Source organism: Carya illinoinensis, chromosome 4 (assembly GCF_018687715.1).
Source record: "Carya illinoinensis cultivar Pawnee chromosome 4, C.illinoinensisPawnee_v1, whole genome shotgun sequence".
Lineage (NCBI taxonomy): Eukaryota > Viridiplantae > Streptophyta > Magnoliopsida > Fagales > Juglandaceae > Carya > Carya illinoinensis.
The window spans coordinates 6922101-6940544 of record NC_056755.1 but is presented as its reverse complement, the minus strand read 5'-3'; the positions used below and the strand labels follow the sequence as shown (position 1 = coordinate 6940544).

Here is an 18444-nt window from a genome sequence, read left to right as displayed (position 1 = left end):
CCAATTCATTAATTGCGGACGTAAAGAAATGTTTAGTCACAGCACCACCTCGACATCATCGTACAGTGACGTGCGCAACCACCCAGTCATATGCAGACACGACCGCAGCTCTGATTCTTAGCCAATGGATGTCGACCACGTCACGTGGTTCGATTGTACGATGGTCAGGTCACATTCTTTTTTCTTTTTTCATTTATATTTGTATTTTTTAAAAGATTTATTTATTTCCTTTTATGGTCAAGTAGGTTCTGCTGCGGAAGGGATTATGCAGTTGGCGATGGCGACTTTGGTGCCGTTAAGCTGGAAATCTTATGGTTAGAAGGAAAACACATTGCTGGTCTCTTCTCCCAGCGTTAGTTCTTCTCCTTTCTTATCGAAGTCTCTCCCTTTCCCTCAGTTTTCTGATAAACAAATCGGGAACAACCGTTGGGAAGGTGGAAATAGTGAGTGCAGTAACGGACTCGACTCCTTGGCCTTAATCGAAGACCTGCATTAGTTTTAAGGCGTCCATTGTTCGAGAAGATGTTTCTGGAAGTCGAGTGTGCGTCGCGGCTGTTCTCCACTACCTCCTTGACGGCAGATATTGGTCGTCGGATCATTTCTCCGGTCTCAGATCGGTGACCATGGACTGGTAACTGGGTGGATTTTGGAATTTTTTTTCTTCGAAGAGCTCCATGGGGGAAGAGGCTCAGCGTCACCATCCACGTAGGGGAGGCTGTTTTTGCTTGTCGTCCGAGTGTTCGCATTGGGGATATCCTTTGCTTTCATTCTTGCTTCTGTTCTCTTCTGTTTGCCTGCCTAACGTTCTGATACTCTCGCCGGAGCTTTGGTAATTGGTGGAATTCGTATGAAGCCATAGACGATGTTTGTTAAAATGCCCAGATGACCTCAAATTTATGGAGATTTCCATTAACAAGCTTACATTTGGAGCAGAACATTTAGGGAGAACACTCAGAAGTTTTATTCCGAATAGCCAAAGGAGAGAATTCTCTTTGAAAGTTGAAGGAAGGGCAATCACGAAAGGTTTGTTAATTTAATGCTAGAATAAATTTATTCATACGCTTTCGATGGTACAAATACCCTTTTGACATCATTTACGTTTGTGACCGATGTCTGCTTATTGAGATTGATAGGAAAATTGTTGTTGGTTTTAGAAAACTTTACGTAAGGCGCTGACTTTATGTAGTGAATTTCCAAGTTAAATTTGAGACTTTGAACCAGTGTTGTTACAAGATCGCATAAAAACAAGGCCAAAGCACTTTGCTTATCAAAAGCTAAGCACATTTACGAAAGCACTCTTTAAGCGCACTTTTTGGGATTTTTTGTTGTGCTAAAAAAAAATTTATAAAATGTCATATTTTTTTATAACCTGTAAATTGTCATTTTTAAGACCCAGAGAATGATGTAAACAACTATTCTTATGTTTTTTTTTTTTATATCCTTGGGTGTCCGGGCCAGCTTACGCGCACTTCGACTAATCCCACAGGGCCCTAAAGTTAACGGCCAGGTAAACCTCCAGTGGCCCTGAGAGGACTCAAACTAGTGACCATTGGAGAGCAAACCCAAGGCCTGACCAATTGAGCTACCCCTCAGGGTTACTATTCTTATGTATCTAGATGATATTGAAAATCATTTACATACCATAGCTCCACATAATGTCATATGTGATGCATATGCTTTTAACTGATCTATATAATAGTCCAAATTGGTTCTCTAGATGGAATGATATTTGGTTGCTTATGTTAGCGTAGAAGTCAATACCTATAGTTCTTAAGCATTTTTTATCATGACCCTTTTGGTATAATTTGATTAAGCATGTACTGGATTTGATTATGACTATCAAAAAAATTGTCGTTAACGATTTGATTATGACTATCAAAAAACTTTTTGTTAACGATTGGCTGTTAATATCATATATGTGTATATCAAGTAAAAATATGTTTATCTTATAAAAAGTTTATTTATTATTTTTTTTTTTACAAAAAATTTAGTTATTCAAAAAATTAACATTGGCACATGGCAATCTGTGAAATTGCCACATGTTTTCAGTTAACATTGATGGATGAAAAATTAGCAAAGGGTCCTCTTTCTAATCAACTCAAGTCATACAAAATGTACAGGATCTTTAATTAAACCTAAATACTCAATAGCAAAAGCGTGTTTGATCAAGATTTTTTGAATCTATGTAATTAGTTTATTACTTTGATTTTCATTTTGATTAATCTAATAATTGATCAGTTAATTGGCCAAAGACATTACCATCTCGCTTTTTAAACTTTTTTTTATTGTATTTTGTGGGTTTTTGTTAGCATACATTAACTTTGGAAATATGTTCTTAACATCAGTGAGGCGTGAGCCTTGGCTCTAGACAGTATTTGAACTTAAGTGGACCTAGTGCTTTTAGAAAAAAGTTACAACCTCCTACTATTCACACAACCTTTATACACCACATTTTTTTTAATTTTTATTTTTTTATCAAATATTTAATATATAGATAATGAATGGAAGAATTCAATTAGTTTAATAAGAGAAAACTAAAATAAAAATTAAAAAATATTAAAAAATTTAAAAACAAAAAAAAATGTGGTGTGTAGAGGTTTGAGAGGTTGAGTAGGCATTACTCGTGCTTTTAACAGCACTGCTTTGAACAGTAAAAATACTTCGGAGAGGATGAAGACGTGTACATATATTCACAACAAAAGCGTCTTTGGCCATACTGAAACTCAGAGAAATTTGATTCATATACGTAGGGTACATATTGCTGTCTTAAAGAGTCCCTATTCAGTCGATGAGATTATTCTTTTATTTTATGTAATGCAGACATGGGAAGCAAGATTACAGGGTGTGCAGGACGAGGAAGCAATTGAGCAGAAGCTATGTGAAGATCGCTTGATCCAATCGATGTATATCTCTGCTTCATGGGTATGTGAATGGTTATTGTTTGAAAGTTTTTCTTTAATTACATTATTACCTCTGATAGATCAAGAAAGCATGCAGCAGCAACACATTTTTTTATACTGGAGGAATTTAAAAGGTGACTAGAAGCCTTGAACACAATAGAGCCTTCCCATCTGTTCCTCTCATGAGTTTTCATATTATTTCTATTTTTTAATTTAATATTAAGTCACTGGCTTGGATAAAACCCTGTAGTTTTCGATTGCTTAGATTTTCTGTTATTTGATGGTCAGTTAATATCATATACAATAGATTTCATTGCATAGTCGTGTGTTTTTGTTTTTTTCTTTTTTTTCAAATAATAGAACTTTCTGCAACAGCTATGGGGATGGACATGTCCATTTCGATATGGTTTTGGCTTTTGAAGTATTTTTCACCATATATATCACATATATATATATCATTATTATATTTATTTATGACAAAAAAAGAAAAGAGTTGGAGTTTGGAACTTTGGAGTCTTCCAGCAGAACTCCAAGTTCTAACCCCAAATCCACTTTTAATTTAACGAAATTATTAAAGAGCATATCTATAACACTGTCACATTCTCTTATAAACATTATAATTTAGGCATTAAAAAATCGTTAAATTATTTATCCAATCCAATAAAAAGATCCTAATTCAATTATTTGTCCAATCCAAAGAAAAGGAGGACTCTTCAGTTCTCCATCCAATGCAGAAAATGACCTTTTAGTTCTCTCCATGCAATCCAAGAAACGAGACCTTTCCATTCTACTGAGTGAAGTTTTACTTCTATTTAGCCACGTTGTCCATTTTCATTCATTTCATTAAATAAAAAGTAATATGAAGATGATCAAGAGTTATTGAGTCATTAGGAGTGCTTAGTGGGCCCCCATACTTAGCCCATTCAGCACATCCCCCCAACACCACTACAGTGTATCGGGCAAGTGGGTGGGCAGATCAAGAGTAAACACCATTTAAAGGGGCCATGCATGGTGAGTGGACCACACACCCACCCACTACATCCAAATATATAAAATAAACCCCTAATTTGCACATATCACTTGCCTCCTCTCTCACTCCCTCCCTCCACGTTCCGATCCCTCTTCTCTCTTATTCTCTCGTTTCTCTCCTTCTCACTTAGTTATCTTCTCTTTCTATCATCCTCTCATTTCTTTCAAAGTTCAAAACTCAACCCATGGCTCTCAAATTCTCAATGCATTGTCTCAAATTTTCGAGACCATGGCCTGGCCGTTGGCCGTGGGTCTAGAAGCTTCTCGACTTGCGGACTAGGGCTAGGCTCTGACTCCGACGTAGTAAAAAAGTCCAACTCCAACCCCAACTCCGACAAAATTTGGAGGCGAAGTTGGGCTCCCACTCCGATTAGGAGCGGACTCCGACGTAGTCAGAAAGTCCAACTCCGACAAAAGTTGGGCTCTCACTCCGATCAGGAGCGGACTCTGACTCCTATCAGAGTTGCCAGAGTCAGAGGTCGGAGGGCGTTCGGAGTTAGGCTTTTTTTTTCAATTTTTTTTACCACTTTCTCAACATAAAAACAACATCCAAAAATTCCAAACAACACAAAGCATATAAAAAAAACAAAAAAAAAATCAAAACAAATCAAAAGACTTAACTTTGAGTCAACGCCATTATTAAGTTTCACAAAGCATACCAAAAAAAAAACAAATCAAAATAATTCCACTACATGATCTTCGAGTAGTGGTAATCTGGCTTGAGAAACTAAGCTGAAACAGGGATCCAGAAAGGAACGGATTGAAAAGGAAGCTTTGCGACAAAGACAAGATCTAGATTGGGTGGAGAGTGTGTCAAGAGATTAGGTAGTAGAAGAGAGTGTAGTGGTACGTGTTGTGAGTAAAATTTCAATGAAATGATTTCACAATTGACAAAGTAGAACAAAGAGAGAAAACGGAGCAAGAGTTCAAGAGAGAAAACGAGGTTTTTGTCAAGTGTCAGCTGAGGAAATGTATAGGTTTAGTTAAAAGAATAGATGAATTTATAGGAGGTCGTTTTAAGAGTTTCTTAGAAAAAAAAATTGTAAAAAACACTATCTCGTACATGGAGCGCTCGAATGCAGGTCAATGTGTTGTAAAACGCCTGCCTGCACCATTAGGCCACTCAAGTGGCTATTATTTATACTACAACATTAAATATATAAAGTGTAAATATCGGATGTCCAAGTCTAAATCAATTCCGACTCTGACTCCGACCAAAATTTTCGGACCAAGTTTGGCTCCAAACTTCAAATTTTTCGACTCCGTCGGGAGTCGGAGTGGACGCCAACCAGAATTGGAGCTGCTAGAAGCTTTGCACAGCCCTACCATGGACATGGCTAAGGGTATCAAAGGTTCTAGACTGCTGGTTGTAGATTTCGGGTCTATTTTTTATTTCTTAGGTTTTTCGATAGCGATCGATTTGGTTCTTAAAGCTATTTGGATTTTGAGATGGTTTTTATGATGCGAAATTGGTTTCTAGGGTTGGAAGGTCAGCTTGATAACCCGCCTATCCATTCAACAAGGATGGGTACTCGGGAAAAAAAGGTCACCCTGCCTAGGCGGGGCCTGGGTTTGGGGTAGGGTGTTTTGGGGCAGGTAGCACTCATTTTGTCATATCTACAGAGTTCTTGGTTTATCTTTCTATTTAAGCAAATTTTGTTAATGAAGATGCTAATATCGACACTCTAAGAGCAAGTTTGGTAAGTAAGATGAGAATTTTGAGTTGAGATGAAAGTTTAAAATATTATTTTTGAATATTATTATTGTTTTGGGATTTGAAAATGTTGAATTGAGATTTGAAAAAGTTGAATTGTATATTATATTTTGTGTGGGAATTTGAAAAAGTTGTACTGATGAGATGAGAATTTTGAGTTGAGACATGTTTATCAAACCTTATGTTGAGATGAGATGAGAATTATGTGGATAATAGTGAAGTGATTTTAAGTTAGGATGTTTTATGGTGTTTTGGGAAATGAGAGAAAAAGTTGAATAAAAATATTGTAAGATTAAAATATTGTTAGAATATAATTTTTTAATATAATTTTTGTTTTGGGATTTAGAAAAATTGAATTATTTTTTGTGTTTTCTTTAGAAGTTTGGATAAGTTGTAATGATTAAGTAATGATTAGATAAAAAAAGATTAAGATTTAAAATTGAAAAATATTTGTGTTTGAGTAGTATTTTGATGTTAAGATAAGATGAAACCAACTCAACATCCAAACAGGGCCTTAAAGATTTTATTTATTGCATAATTATAACATAAAACCTAATGAGAGAAGACTAAGATGCTCAACTAAACCTTGATGAAATCAAGATGCTACCATCAAAGGTCGTTTAAAGATTTTATATATTGTATAATTACTCAAAAGTATGCTAATTATTTACCTATAATATGTTTTATTTGTATATCTTTCCAGCTTTTATTAAAAAGACCGATCTAGTGATCAAGGTTGTAAATCTCAGTTGGTAAACACATATTTGAAATAATTCAAGGTCGTGAGTTTGAGCTTCTTTAAGCCGAGTCTGTTATTTTTCAAGCCTCGTTTTTTACGCATCTAAACGGCACCATTTATCCTTTTTATCGACAAATAAAAAATCAAAAGATCAATTATTTCTAATATAGCTGATGTGGAAAGCTTTTATATTAGTGGTGTGCTAGGTGTATAAAAAATAAGACTTATAAATAGATTTTCTCATTTTGATTTTATTGATGATAGGAAGTAGGCATAATTCAAGTATACTGAACATATACAAGAGCAACAACTATACATGATTGTTTCAGAGTACAAGAAAGCCATGAATATTATCCCTCTGTCTCTCTAGATGTATTGACTTTTCCTCTCTCACGATCACAAGTTGCAATCACAGGTGGTAGCTAGGTAGTCACATACTGCTTCAATCAAACCGGCAACGCTGCCGAGCTCATCAAATCAAAGCTGAACGCTTAGATGCCGCTTCAACCAAAAAGCTACTGCTAGTTGGCTTGAAGACTTCGACAATGAGTTAATTAGAAAGCTTTGATTCTGGCCGCAATTTCTCCTTCATGTAAATCTTCACGATTCTCTTACTTTTCATTCAATATATGAACTTAAGCTGTAGTGGATTTTTGGTAAATTACAGAAATTATAGAATCTTTGCTCTTTTTTAGTAAATTAGTGTAGTGCTATTAGTTTGTTAAACATTCAAATGTTAATTTAAGGATCAGTTATGGTTTCTGGGATAGATGTATACTGATATTTGGATGAATTTGTTTTGGTGTTTCCTTATTTGCTTGTGTTTAGATACGTGAAAGTGATCTCCATTTGATACCTGTTAATTGGTAAACAAATGAAAGCTTTAACAATGAATTCTGACTCCAAGAAGGAGAAACAAAGCTAGATTCAGGGACTCTTGAAGTAGAAGTTGGGGGGTAAGAGTTTTTCATGTTGGATTCTGATGCTATCGGAGTAGGAACCCAACCCCAAAAGTACTCCCAAGTTAACCTGGCTTTGTCCTACTTTTTTCTCTCGTGAGTTTAAGGAGCTGGTCTATGAAAAGTCGAAACACATTTTGGGTTGAATTGAAAGATACATGACTGGAACTGGAAGTGCAGAAAAAGCAAATATCTCTTTGTTTTTAGTATCCAAGGATAGGATGACTACTACTATATTAAAGCTGTTATCATGTTATGTATAGAATTGATGTTCAATATATCCTTTATGGAGGTCTCTCTCAATTCCAAGGCCTCTTTGAATCTTTTTTCCATTTTTGGTTTTGGGAGGGGGGGAGCATATATTTTATCACATTTTTTATTTATTAAAATGAATTTATGTTGACTGCTGCAACCGATTTAACACGTTTTTAAGGTTTACAAACATTTGATTCAGCATTTTATGCACGGATATACTATGTCCAGATGTACTAATTAAGAGCACGTAGGTAGGGCTTGTTCTTTTTTTTTTTCTCTTTGTGGGCAACACACGAAATTTTATATCTAGGGGTTGCAAGAGGGTAACCTGTCTAGGAGGTGGTTGGCTACTCTTTGAAGAAGTCATTTAAAAAGAAATTAATTATGAAAAGATAGAGGGTTTTTTTTTTTTTTTTTCTAAATTTTCTATCCTAAATATAATTAGTATTACTCTCATCTTTCACATTTCTCCTTCACAAATGCAAGTAGCCAACCAAAAGGTATTAATTCATTCATTCACGAGTCTAATGTGCGGACCGAACGTGCTCTTTGTGTCTGCATGTTTGCCTACCGTTGTCGAAGTACCTAATATTGGTCAGAGTTAACTAAGGAGTACGTGGCAGAAGTTGTTCAAATATTTGAGATGAACAGCTGCATTTAGTAATTCACATTGGTCCCACTTCCCAACAATGTTAAGATGATGGCCAAGCGTGCCTGCTAGTACAGATAAATTTTTTTATTATTACTTTTTAAACATCCTTAACTATTAAAAAATATATATAAATTTATTAATAATCACTTCTTGAACCATTAAAAAAAATAAAAATATATGAGTAGACATATTTATTAGTTCATATTATCATTTTCTTTTCCAAATTTTTTATAACATTTTCCCTAGCATTATTTTCCAATATAACGCAATAAAAACTAAAACAAGAAAAAAAAAATAATGTATGCTAATTTGTCTCAATCAGCACTAAGCTGACTAATTAACATAAAGAACGAAAATTATTAAGATTGATGATTCCCTCGATTAAATATATTACAGTACTGAAATCATAGCTAACATTAATACGATTATTTTCATACAACTAGCTGACAAATTTTAGATAACACCATATATACGAAGCTACAGTACTATTTATGAACTTGCACATGGAATAAGTGATCAACAAGCTGGTTATACAATAATAATGCATTTGTTTATTATTTCCTCTTATTTTGAGAAATCTTCGAATTTTTGGGAGAACATGGTCATGAGCAGATGCCAAAACTTCTTTCAAGAGCAGCGCATTTCTGGCAGCCCGATGAACAATTGAGTCTCCACATCTATGTCTGAAGCCTGGCCAATTTGGCTTCTGTAGGGTACAAAACCTTTCTCTTGAGCTGGTAACTGCCATTGAGTTTTTGCACCACAGTACTTGTTAAAAAGTTGGGAAATACTAAATACTATATATTTATATATATATATATATATATATTTTTGTATATATATCAATCATCATGATTTCTGATTTGATAGAACGGATGCATCTTTCCACAGACATGAAGTATTTTTAGCTCTAGTTAGCCCCGGAAAGCATGAAGGGGAGAAAACATTAATTTTGGTCTTGGAAATTTTGTTCATGTTTATATCCCACAATGGAAGCCAATTAAAAAATGCACTTACGTTAAAACAAGTTACAAGTAAACTGATAGCGAACATTTTCAAAAGTTGTGGCAGGTTTGAGTAGATCAAGAATCCTTGAAGGCTCACCTTTTCGATTAACCTTGCATTTTCCTCTAACAGAAGTCTCTCCTGAATTTCAACAGAAGACATTAAATCTAGTTAAGACATATAGGCGACGATAGTTAAAATAGAACGTATTTATTGATCTTCATGGAAAGTATACCTTCTCTTTCAGATGCTTTATTTCATTCGTCCATAACTGAGCCTGTAATTTAGGCCATTTCTTTCTGCTTGTTAGCTTTCAAAATATTCATTTTCTAATTATATATTTGGTTGCTGGGAACTTCGAGATGCAGGGAAGTGTAAGGACAAGAAGAAAGCCATGTTCAGTTCAGGTTGTAATCCACGTACCTTTTTTCCCCTGATAAGGGATAAGCTTCGCACCAGCAGGCTCTCGGTCTCTTGAAGTTCCTCAGAAGTACACGAACTTAAACCATGTCCCAAAAGCTTCCTATGACAAGCAATTTTGAAAGTGTTGAAATTCCAGATCAGACTGAGACTAACATTCCAAGTAACAAATGCAGCAGGGAGCAGCTTCAAAGCAGGAGAATAACCTTTGAGAAGCATCAAGAAGCTCAATCTGCTTTGCCATGCTTGCACTGCCACGCTCCAATTGCTGCATATGGGAACTTTTTGTCACAATAGGACAAAGCAAGTAACTGATTTGTGTTGTTCATGGGATTGAGTAGTCATAAGCTGTGAGTTAAACTTGACATCAAGCTCAAGCATCCAAATTGCAACATAATTTTCATAGAACGGTGAGCTGATTTGGCATGATAATTCTAGACACATTCGTCGTAGCAATTAATGACCGGTTCTGTACCATATCTAATGTTTTTATACATAAAGACAAAATTGATATTACCATCCTTATCCTTCTGCTCTATTTCTCATAGCTAGAGATGAAGTGTCGGCATACTTCCTTTCAAAATTCATGGTCACGAAGTCAAGCCTAAATATATTCCAGCTCGTCACTCCCGATGTGTGAAGGCATATGGTTGCCAAAAAATATAAAGATACAAACTTGATCATTTGAAATATGTTGAGTAATTCACTTTATTTGTTTAAAAATGAACCCTACATCTCCTTCACAGAGACACTGTTCACGGCACCATGAATTTGCCTTTTATCACCCCCTAGCAACCCTAAAACACGCTCCTTCCCTTCCCTCTCAGTCGTTAAATTCCATAGACGATAAATTTTAGCCTCCGATAAACAATTCCAGTAGAAAAGTATTTGGAAGTTATCAGAATCAGTGACTTTTCCCTTGAACATTAAGCATTTCTTCCACGAGAACAAACCAGCAAACATAATTTTACCAAAGTTCAACCGGCTACCCTTTAAAGGAATGTCAGCAGATTTCCAATCAGCCCTATAAAGTGAGGTACAATCAGTCTCTCATTACGTCACCTTCTGCTAGAGTCTACAAAAGAAAGATATGCTTCCACATTCTCTTGTTGTCTCACTCTTCACGTGGCTTAAATTTTTGTGATTTGAAAACGCACTATCACATGTGAATGATACCCTAAAAGAGCCATTCATGGTAACAACGGGAACTACCTGTAATCATTAATATGATTCCTCCAAAAGAATTTTTCATTTACATTGGAGTTTCTTGAAATCATCTTTAATTTAAGCTCAATTCAACCTAACAATGTATGAGGGCTTTAGCACATGCCTAAACAATATTTTCATAGTTTATAATGTCGTCATTTTTCTTATTGGCACTAGGTGTCCAGGAACAACGTTCTAATTAATCCCGAAAGTGCATAGATTATCGGCAAGAAGTTTTCCGCAAGTTCACCTCGGATAATTCAAGGAGAAAATCCCTCAATCCAATGGCCCCTAGAAATTGTTTGCATCCAAGAAGATTTAAATCTTAGACCAGGGGAGCATAACCCCAATCCCAATGCCTTTACCACTTGAGTCAACTCCTAGGAGTTTATAATGTCATTATTTAGCAACCAATACCGTTATTTTTCAATAATAATAAGACACCTAATATCTAAGTGCGAGAAGAATACCTACCAGCATGTATTGTTCCACTGCAATGTTGTTCCCTTGCCCGCCTTTTGCCTGGTTAAAGTATCGTCCTATCACCTCTTGAATGCTGAAGTTCCAAAAGCAAAAGATATTATGATCATTACAAGTAACTTATTTGTTAAAGGGGGAAAAAGGGGAACTCTGTAACATTATGTAACTAAATTGCACCCATATGTCCATGGATGAAATAGGACGTGAGCTTCCAAGTTGGAACGAATTCACCAGAGAAGTTTTTGTACTGTATCACTGTAATAGTGGCTAAAATTCAAATCTAGTTTATAGTTCTTCACAATTAATGGGTTAAATTTAGGCAATTAAGAATCCCATGTAAATGAAATGTGTTCCTCTAATCCACTTATAATGTTATCCAAACGATAATTCATAAAACGTTCTACTTACTAGTTTCAAATGCTATTACTTTTTTTTTTATAGATAAATAAATTTTATTGATCCACGTAAATAGGTCAAGCCCCAGTATACATGAAGTATACAAGAAAAAGCCTATTTACAATCTAAGTGCTACGGATAGTAGCATAAAAGTCACTAAGACTCGTTCCATTCAAAACTATAGTAGACGCCCAAAGGAGTAGTGTGTGAAAGAAAAAAGCTCGAAAAGCATCTGGAGAGCGTTCCTTATTCTCAAAACAGCGGCCATTTCTTTCGGTCCATATGCACCACATTAAGCATAAAGGTATCATCTTCTATACAGCTGCAATATGGTGATTCCCTCTTTCTATACAGCTGCAATATGGTGATTCCCTCTTAGCCCTTGCCAGTAAGACAGTAAATCGATCACCCTCCGTGGCATGGCCCAAGCGATGCCAAGCCTTGAGAAAATCTCATACCACAATACCTTTACTGTGTCGCAATGAAGGAGAAGGTGGTCCACTGATTCAGCATTGTGTTTGCACATGAAACACCAATCCATTATGACGAGTCCACGCTTCCTTAGCTGGTCTCTATGGTTAGTATTTTAACATGAGAAGCCACCCACCCAAAGAAAGCGACCTTGAGGGGAACCTTGCTTCTCCAAATGCTCTTCCAGGGGAAGGCGTTGGGAGAGTGATTCGTCAAGGTCTTATAGTACAAACGGACTAAAAATTTCTTATTCCCTGTGCATGTCCATAATAATTTGTCTTCCCCTCCAGCCCTGATCTTCAAGTCATGTAGCGCGCTATAGAAGTCAGTGATGGCGCCCACCTCCCAATCTTGTGCTACTCTAGTGAATCTCACAGACCAAAGCATGGAATCAGCGATAAGACACATATTTTCAGCCACTGAGGAATTCTGATCAAAAGTTGTCCTATAAATAGAAGGGAAAGAGTTTTTTAGAGCGACATCACCACACCAAATATCATGCCAAAATCTAATTTGTGTGCCCCTTCCTACCAGAAACCTACAATGACCATGAAAAACGTCCCATCCATTCCGGATAAATTTCCAAACTCCCACACCATAACCTCCTCTTACTTCCTTTGTGCACCAGCCACCCCACACACTTCCATATTTGCATTCTAAGATATTTTTTCCATAAAGCGTCTCCCTCAAGATGATACGCCATAACCATTTACCAAGGAGAGCCTTGTTGAAAGTTCTCAAATTCCTTATGCCCAAGTCACCGCAAGACAGAGGGGTGCATACTGTATTCCATTTGATCAAATGGAATTTCTTTGTATCCTCTAATCCTCCCCATAAGAAATCCCGACAAATCTTCTCCAGTCTATTCACCACTCCTGCTGGCACTGGGAATAAAGAAAGTACAATGGAAGGTTAGAAAACATACTTTTAATAAGTGTGATTCTCCCCCCCTTAGACAAGTAGATTCTCTTCCATCCTGCCAGTTTTCCTTCAAACTTCTCAATGATCTCTTCCCACATAGACTTAGATTTATGAGGGGCCCCCAAGGGGAGTCCAAGATACTTCATAGGCAAGGATGAAACCTTGCAACCCAGGATGGCTGCCACCATACTTAGGTTGTCGACTGAGCCCACGGGGACTACTTCCGACTTGGATAGATTCACCTTAAGGCCTGATACAGCTTCAAAACAAAGAAGTGCCCGTAAGGAGCGGAACTATTCCTGTTCTGGGTCACAGAAAATCAATGTATCGTCGGTGAAGAGAAGGTGGGAGACTGTGAAGCTACCATGTGTGGAAACGCCCACCGTGAAACCCAAGAGAAAACCCCCTTCCACCGCCCTTCTCAGCATTCTACTTAGCACATCCATGACAAGAATAAATAAAAGTGGGGAGAGAGGATCCCCTTGTCTCAAGCCACGAGAACTGTTGAAAAAGCCTTCAGGAGTGCCATTGACCAAAAAAGAGAATCTGGCTGTTGTAATACAGTGCTTTATCCACTAGCACCACCGTGCCCCAAAGCCGTACCTGCCAAGGATATACAATAAAAAATCTCAATGCATGTCTAGTTTACATAAGATACCTGGAATTCCAAATCGGATTCTACTCTCTAGGCACTCATTGGCGATAAGGGATGAGTCAAGAATTTGCCTTCCTTTCACAAAAGCATTTTGGGACTTCAAGATGGTCTTGCCCAGTACTTCACTCAACCGCTTCGCTAAAACTTTGGAAATGATCTTATAGACCCCACTTATCAAACTTATGGGACGGAAATCATTCACTTCCACTGACCTTGCCCTCTTGGGAATGAGGCAATGAAAGAGGCATTGAGACTCTTCTCGAATTTCATGAGTATGAAATTCAATAAAAACCTTCATAAAATCCTCCTTGACAATGTCCCAACAAGTATAAAAGAAAGCCATTGGAAAACCATCAGGTCTAGGGGCTTTATCTTTATTCATACATTTTAACACTCCAAGAACCTCGTTTTCATCAAAAGGCCTCTCCAACCAAGCCGCGCTCAAGTGATCAATGGAATCAAAGTCTAGTTCGTCAACCTTGGGCCTCCAAGTGTATTACTCCGTCAAAAGCTTCTCATAAAACTGGACAATATGCTCCTTGATGACATCTCTACCCAGTAAAACTCTGCCATCCGCATGGAGAACCTCTATAGCATTATTTCTTCGATGGGAATTTGCAATTTTATGAAAAAACTTTGTGCTCCTATCCCCTTCCTTCAGCCAAAGGGCTCGTGATTCTTGTCTCCACATAATCTCCTCCATAGCAGTAATTTTTTCCAACTCAGCAACAACCGTCAATTTTCTTGCCCTATCGTCATCTGATAATGTCCTTTCTACTTCTTTTTCATCAAAATGTTGTAGCTCCATGAAGATTTTTTTCTGCTGGTCGTTGATGTTCCCAAAGACTTCCAGGTTCCATTTTTTTAGATCATTTTTCAAAACTTTTAGTTTCCCAGCTAGTATAAAGCTAGGAGTGGATTTGAACTAGTAAGATGCCCACCATGCACTGACTTTCTCAACGAACCCATCTGCCTTTAACCACATGTTCTCGAACTTAAAGTATCGGCCCTCTTGAATACCCCGACAGTCTAGAAGGAAAAAATGATCTGAGCAAAGGCGAGGGAGCCGTTTTTGACATAGTGTGGGAAAGTGGGTTTCCCAAGAGAAAGAAATGACGAATCTGTCCAAACACAACCATGCCCTTCCATTTGACCAGGTAAAATCTCCTCCTACCAGGGGGAGATCCACCAAGTCTAGATCAAACAAAAGTGTGGAGAAATCCGCCATGGCTGAATCCGAGCTAGGAATCCCGGACCACTCACTCGGAAACCGAGTGATGTTGAAATCGCCCCATATACGCCACGGTATATCCCACCAACTGCAAAGGCCAGCTATCTCATCCCAAAGAACTTTCCTACTACTATCATAGTTAGGCCCATAAACACCTACAAAACCCCAACAAAATCCATCATCCACATTAGAGAAAGAGCAAGCTATTGAAAATTTCCCAACACATTCATCTACGAGGTTAATTGCTCTTGTCCCACAACACCAGAATTCCCCCTGAAGCACCCTTCGAAGCAAGAGTGGTCCATCCTGCATACGGACAATGCCACAAGCTTCTAACGATGTTTCTATCGACATATTTTAGTTTCATTTCCTGAAAACAAATAACATCTGCCTTCCATTCCCGTAATAAGTTCTTGATTGTGAGGCGTTTTTTCAAGTCATTCAAGCCCCGAACATTCCAGGCTAGAATCTTTGGCTTCATGGATCACCAAGATTCACCCTATCTTTAAGTCATCCCCTGCTCGCGCTGCCCTCCCTTGCATCATAGTTTATGGAACAAGCCAGTCTTTTAAATTCCCTGTCTTTCTTCACAACAGATTTAGCGAAAGAAGGCTGACCTGCTCTCATAGCGATGAGTAAAGCTTGCAACTGGTCCTCAAAGCCTTCTCATGACATACCCAAGCAATGCCGCATATCATTCACCTTCTGGATGACCCAATCTGAATGTAACTCAGTTGAACAATCTACTGGTGGCAATGAGCAAAGTGGGCTAGGTACTTCCTCGGGTTCATCTGGTACAGTGGACAAAATGCCAACCCCTAACTCTTTACACACTAACTGTAAATCTGACCCACAAAGGGATCCTACGTTTGAAGACCCCCCACCCAAAGAAGAGGTGTCTACCTCATCTTCCATCATGCACAATACCTTGGACAAGGTCTCAGAGAGACCTATAGAGAGAAAATGGGCTTCGGGAACTACTCCCGTGTCTAGGCCAGGTGCGGATGAAAGCCCATCCCCGTTGGATCTGCTTTCCACGATCTAAATCTAGTCCAGAGTGCCAAGCTCAGCTTCGTCGGAGGCCATCGGCCTGTTCTGTGGCGGTGGGCAATGAGGCGTCTTTCGAAGTCAGCCCGTGTGTGTTCTTCGGTGGAAACTATGGGGAATGCCACTCGTCCGATTCTGTGTTCTCCATACCGACGTCAGAAGGTTTGCCGATGACCAGCGGGACATTTTGCAACAGTGGGTGGTCGGTCTGAGTTACCGCCGGTGGAGAAACGTTGATCGAACCTTGAGTAGCCGACCCGTCTGAGAGAAGCAGGTCTACGGCTTTAGAGGGCCTACCCGAGCCCCGTGGGCTTACGGCCTGAGAAGGAGGCCTTGAGGCCCAAGACTGAGGACAGGCACGGCCTGCCTCAGTTGAAACGAGCCGGCCCACGTAAAGGATTCCCTTGGAGGGCCTGTCCGAGCTCTGTGGGCTTACGGTCTGTGAGCGAGGCCTTGAGGCCTAGGCCTGAGGACAAGCAGGGCCTGCCTCATTTGAAGCTAGCCCGCCCATGGGTAGGGCTCTGTGGGCTAGGCCTTTTGCCCTGCAGCTAGGGCCTGTGGCCCGTGGGCTTTCAGCCTGCAATTGGGGCCTTAAGGCCCGATATTGAGGGCAAATAGGTTCCCTCTGTCCTACGGCCTCCTCTATAATCACTTGTCTTCCCGATGCTTCCTGTAAGTCCTTTTCAGCACCATACTTTCTGCCCAATTCAGCCTCCCTACCGTGTCCCATCACCATGCTCAAACCCAGGTCCACCTTTTTCATCAAAAAGGAAACATCTTCTAAGACTCCTGAAAGTGAAGCTCCGACAGCCCATAAAATGCCTTCTACGTCCCCCAGCTTTGTGCACTTGTCGGTAGACCCACCAGTGACCGCTGGGTATAAAGAGATTCCACGTTCTGGCAAGGAGCCAGCCAAGAACGAGGCGTAGGTTGCTGAAGTGCTTGGTTCCATATTTGAACCACCAGCAGTCCCTCCCCTACGCGACCCACCCTCCATGTGCGCCACCACCTTCTGACGTTTTAAAGGCTCAGCCACCGCAGACTCTACCACCTTCTTAAGGTGGTAAGCAAAACCATCCCATCCACTGCCCTTATCTCCCTCGGGTATGATCAGTGAGCCCTTTCTTCTGTCATTGTTAAAACTCCTCCAACAATAGATAACATCCCCTTGAGTTTTTGAGAAGTTGCAGAATGAAGACCCTGATGCCTATCCTTAACTTTCTGAAAAAGCCTTCACGCCGATGAGAATCCGTGGCTTCCACCACCATTCTAACCACCCATGCAACTGTCACACCGTTAATGAGCAAAAATAAAGTCATACATCTGTTTCTTTTGGTAATGCGAAAGAGGTTAGCACCCACCTTAGTGAAGAAAAAAGTTTTTGATTCAATCGTAAAATGCCTAGCCGCATCCATCATTAACAAGAAAGAAGTAAAAGGAAATAAAAAGAAAGGAAAAAAAGGGAAGAAATTTGAGGAAGGAGAAGTCAGAGAAACGAGGAGATCAACTCCAGCGAGGGGCGCCGGAGGGTAGGGTGTGTGCATGCATGTAGTACGGAGAGAGACACCTCTTACCTTAATTACATCCTAGTAACTTTCCACATTTTCATAATTTAAGGGTTGCTATTACTTTTTTTAGCATATAATTTACTTACCAATCAATTCCTAATAAATGTAAAATATTTTTTTATGCATAGAGCAGGTAGTCCTGATCATTTTTTATGTTTGCATGGATGCCTTGTTAGAATTCAACTTGACACACAACAGTTATCATAAATTTAGTGGAACCCTCCTATCAGGGAAAAAAAGATGAAAGCCTCAAGTATTTACATGCCTCAGACATTTCAGGCAAATTCTCCTCCCATTGAAGATTTCAAACTGTGCTGATATATATCACTTCAAGGAAATCAAGTAAAAGCAACTTTATCACATTTCATGGTACAAGAAAGGGTTAAGTTAGAAGAACTAAAAAGAGTTTAGAGAAAAATATATATATATTTATATGAAGGTCAATCTCACCACAATGTGTCCCGATTGAGTACTAAAAGTCCAATTGAACTCTAGCTACTTAAATATAAAAAGTATATTGAGCGCTTCAATGGCAAGGTCTACCACAGCAACTGTGCTGGATGTAGTGTTATAGGGTCTGCTTTTTGTGTTGTTATTGAGTTAAAATGCAGTTTGTGTTGTTATTGAGTTAAAATGCAGGGTTGAATTGCTTGAACGGTATGATTTTTGTTTTCCTACCAAAATGATCCTACTGATTATAGTTTGCCTCAATTATAGAGCAGGCTTGTTATGGTTTCTCCTGTAATCAAATGTTGTTGAGGAATAAATCTCACATTACTTATGGGCAGGGTATTGG

At 38.6% G+C, this 18444-nt stretch overlaps 1 protein-coding gene and 1 long non-coding RNA gene across 11 annotated transcripts in view; one reads left to right on the top strand and one right to left on the bottom strand.

The window, feature by feature from the left end:
- Positions 1-226: 226 nt before the first annotated feature.
- Positions 227-10065, top strand: LOC122307067. 2 transcript variants are annotated; one of them, XR_006241629.1, is made up of 4 exons: positions 227-1023; positions 2821-2922; positions 6798-6974; positions 9622-10065. It is a non-coding gene; the product is annotated as an uncharacterized LOC122307067 (long non-coding RNA). The 2 variants fall into 2 exon arrangements; XR_006241628.1 differs by lacking the exon at positions 9622-10065 and having other exon boundaries at positions 6798-7195.
- LOC122307062 (MADS-box protein AGL42-like) overlaps positions 8592-18444 on the bottom strand; it is a 22524-nt gene continuing 12671 nt past the window's right edge. For 6 of the 9 annotated variants that reach the window (XM_043119682.1, XM_043119675.1, XM_043119679.1 and 3 more), the window contains 6 exons: positions 11354-11435; positions 9880-9941; positions 9677-9776; positions 9489-9563; positions 9266-9394; positions 8592-8989 (listed from right to left, as the gene is read on the bottom strand). In XM_043119682.1, the coding sequence (XP_042975616.1) occupies positions 8876-8989; positions 9266-9394; positions 9489-9563; positions 9677-9776; positions 9880-9941; positions 11354-11435 (562 nt within the window). In that variant the 3' untranslated portion in view covers positions 8592-8875. The remainder of the gene's footprint in view (positions 8990-9265; positions 9395-9488; positions 9564-9676; positions 9777-9879; positions 9942-11353; positions 11436-18444) is intronic. The other 3 variants (XM_043119677.1, XM_043119676.1, XM_043119678.1) reach the window with 3 other exon arrangements.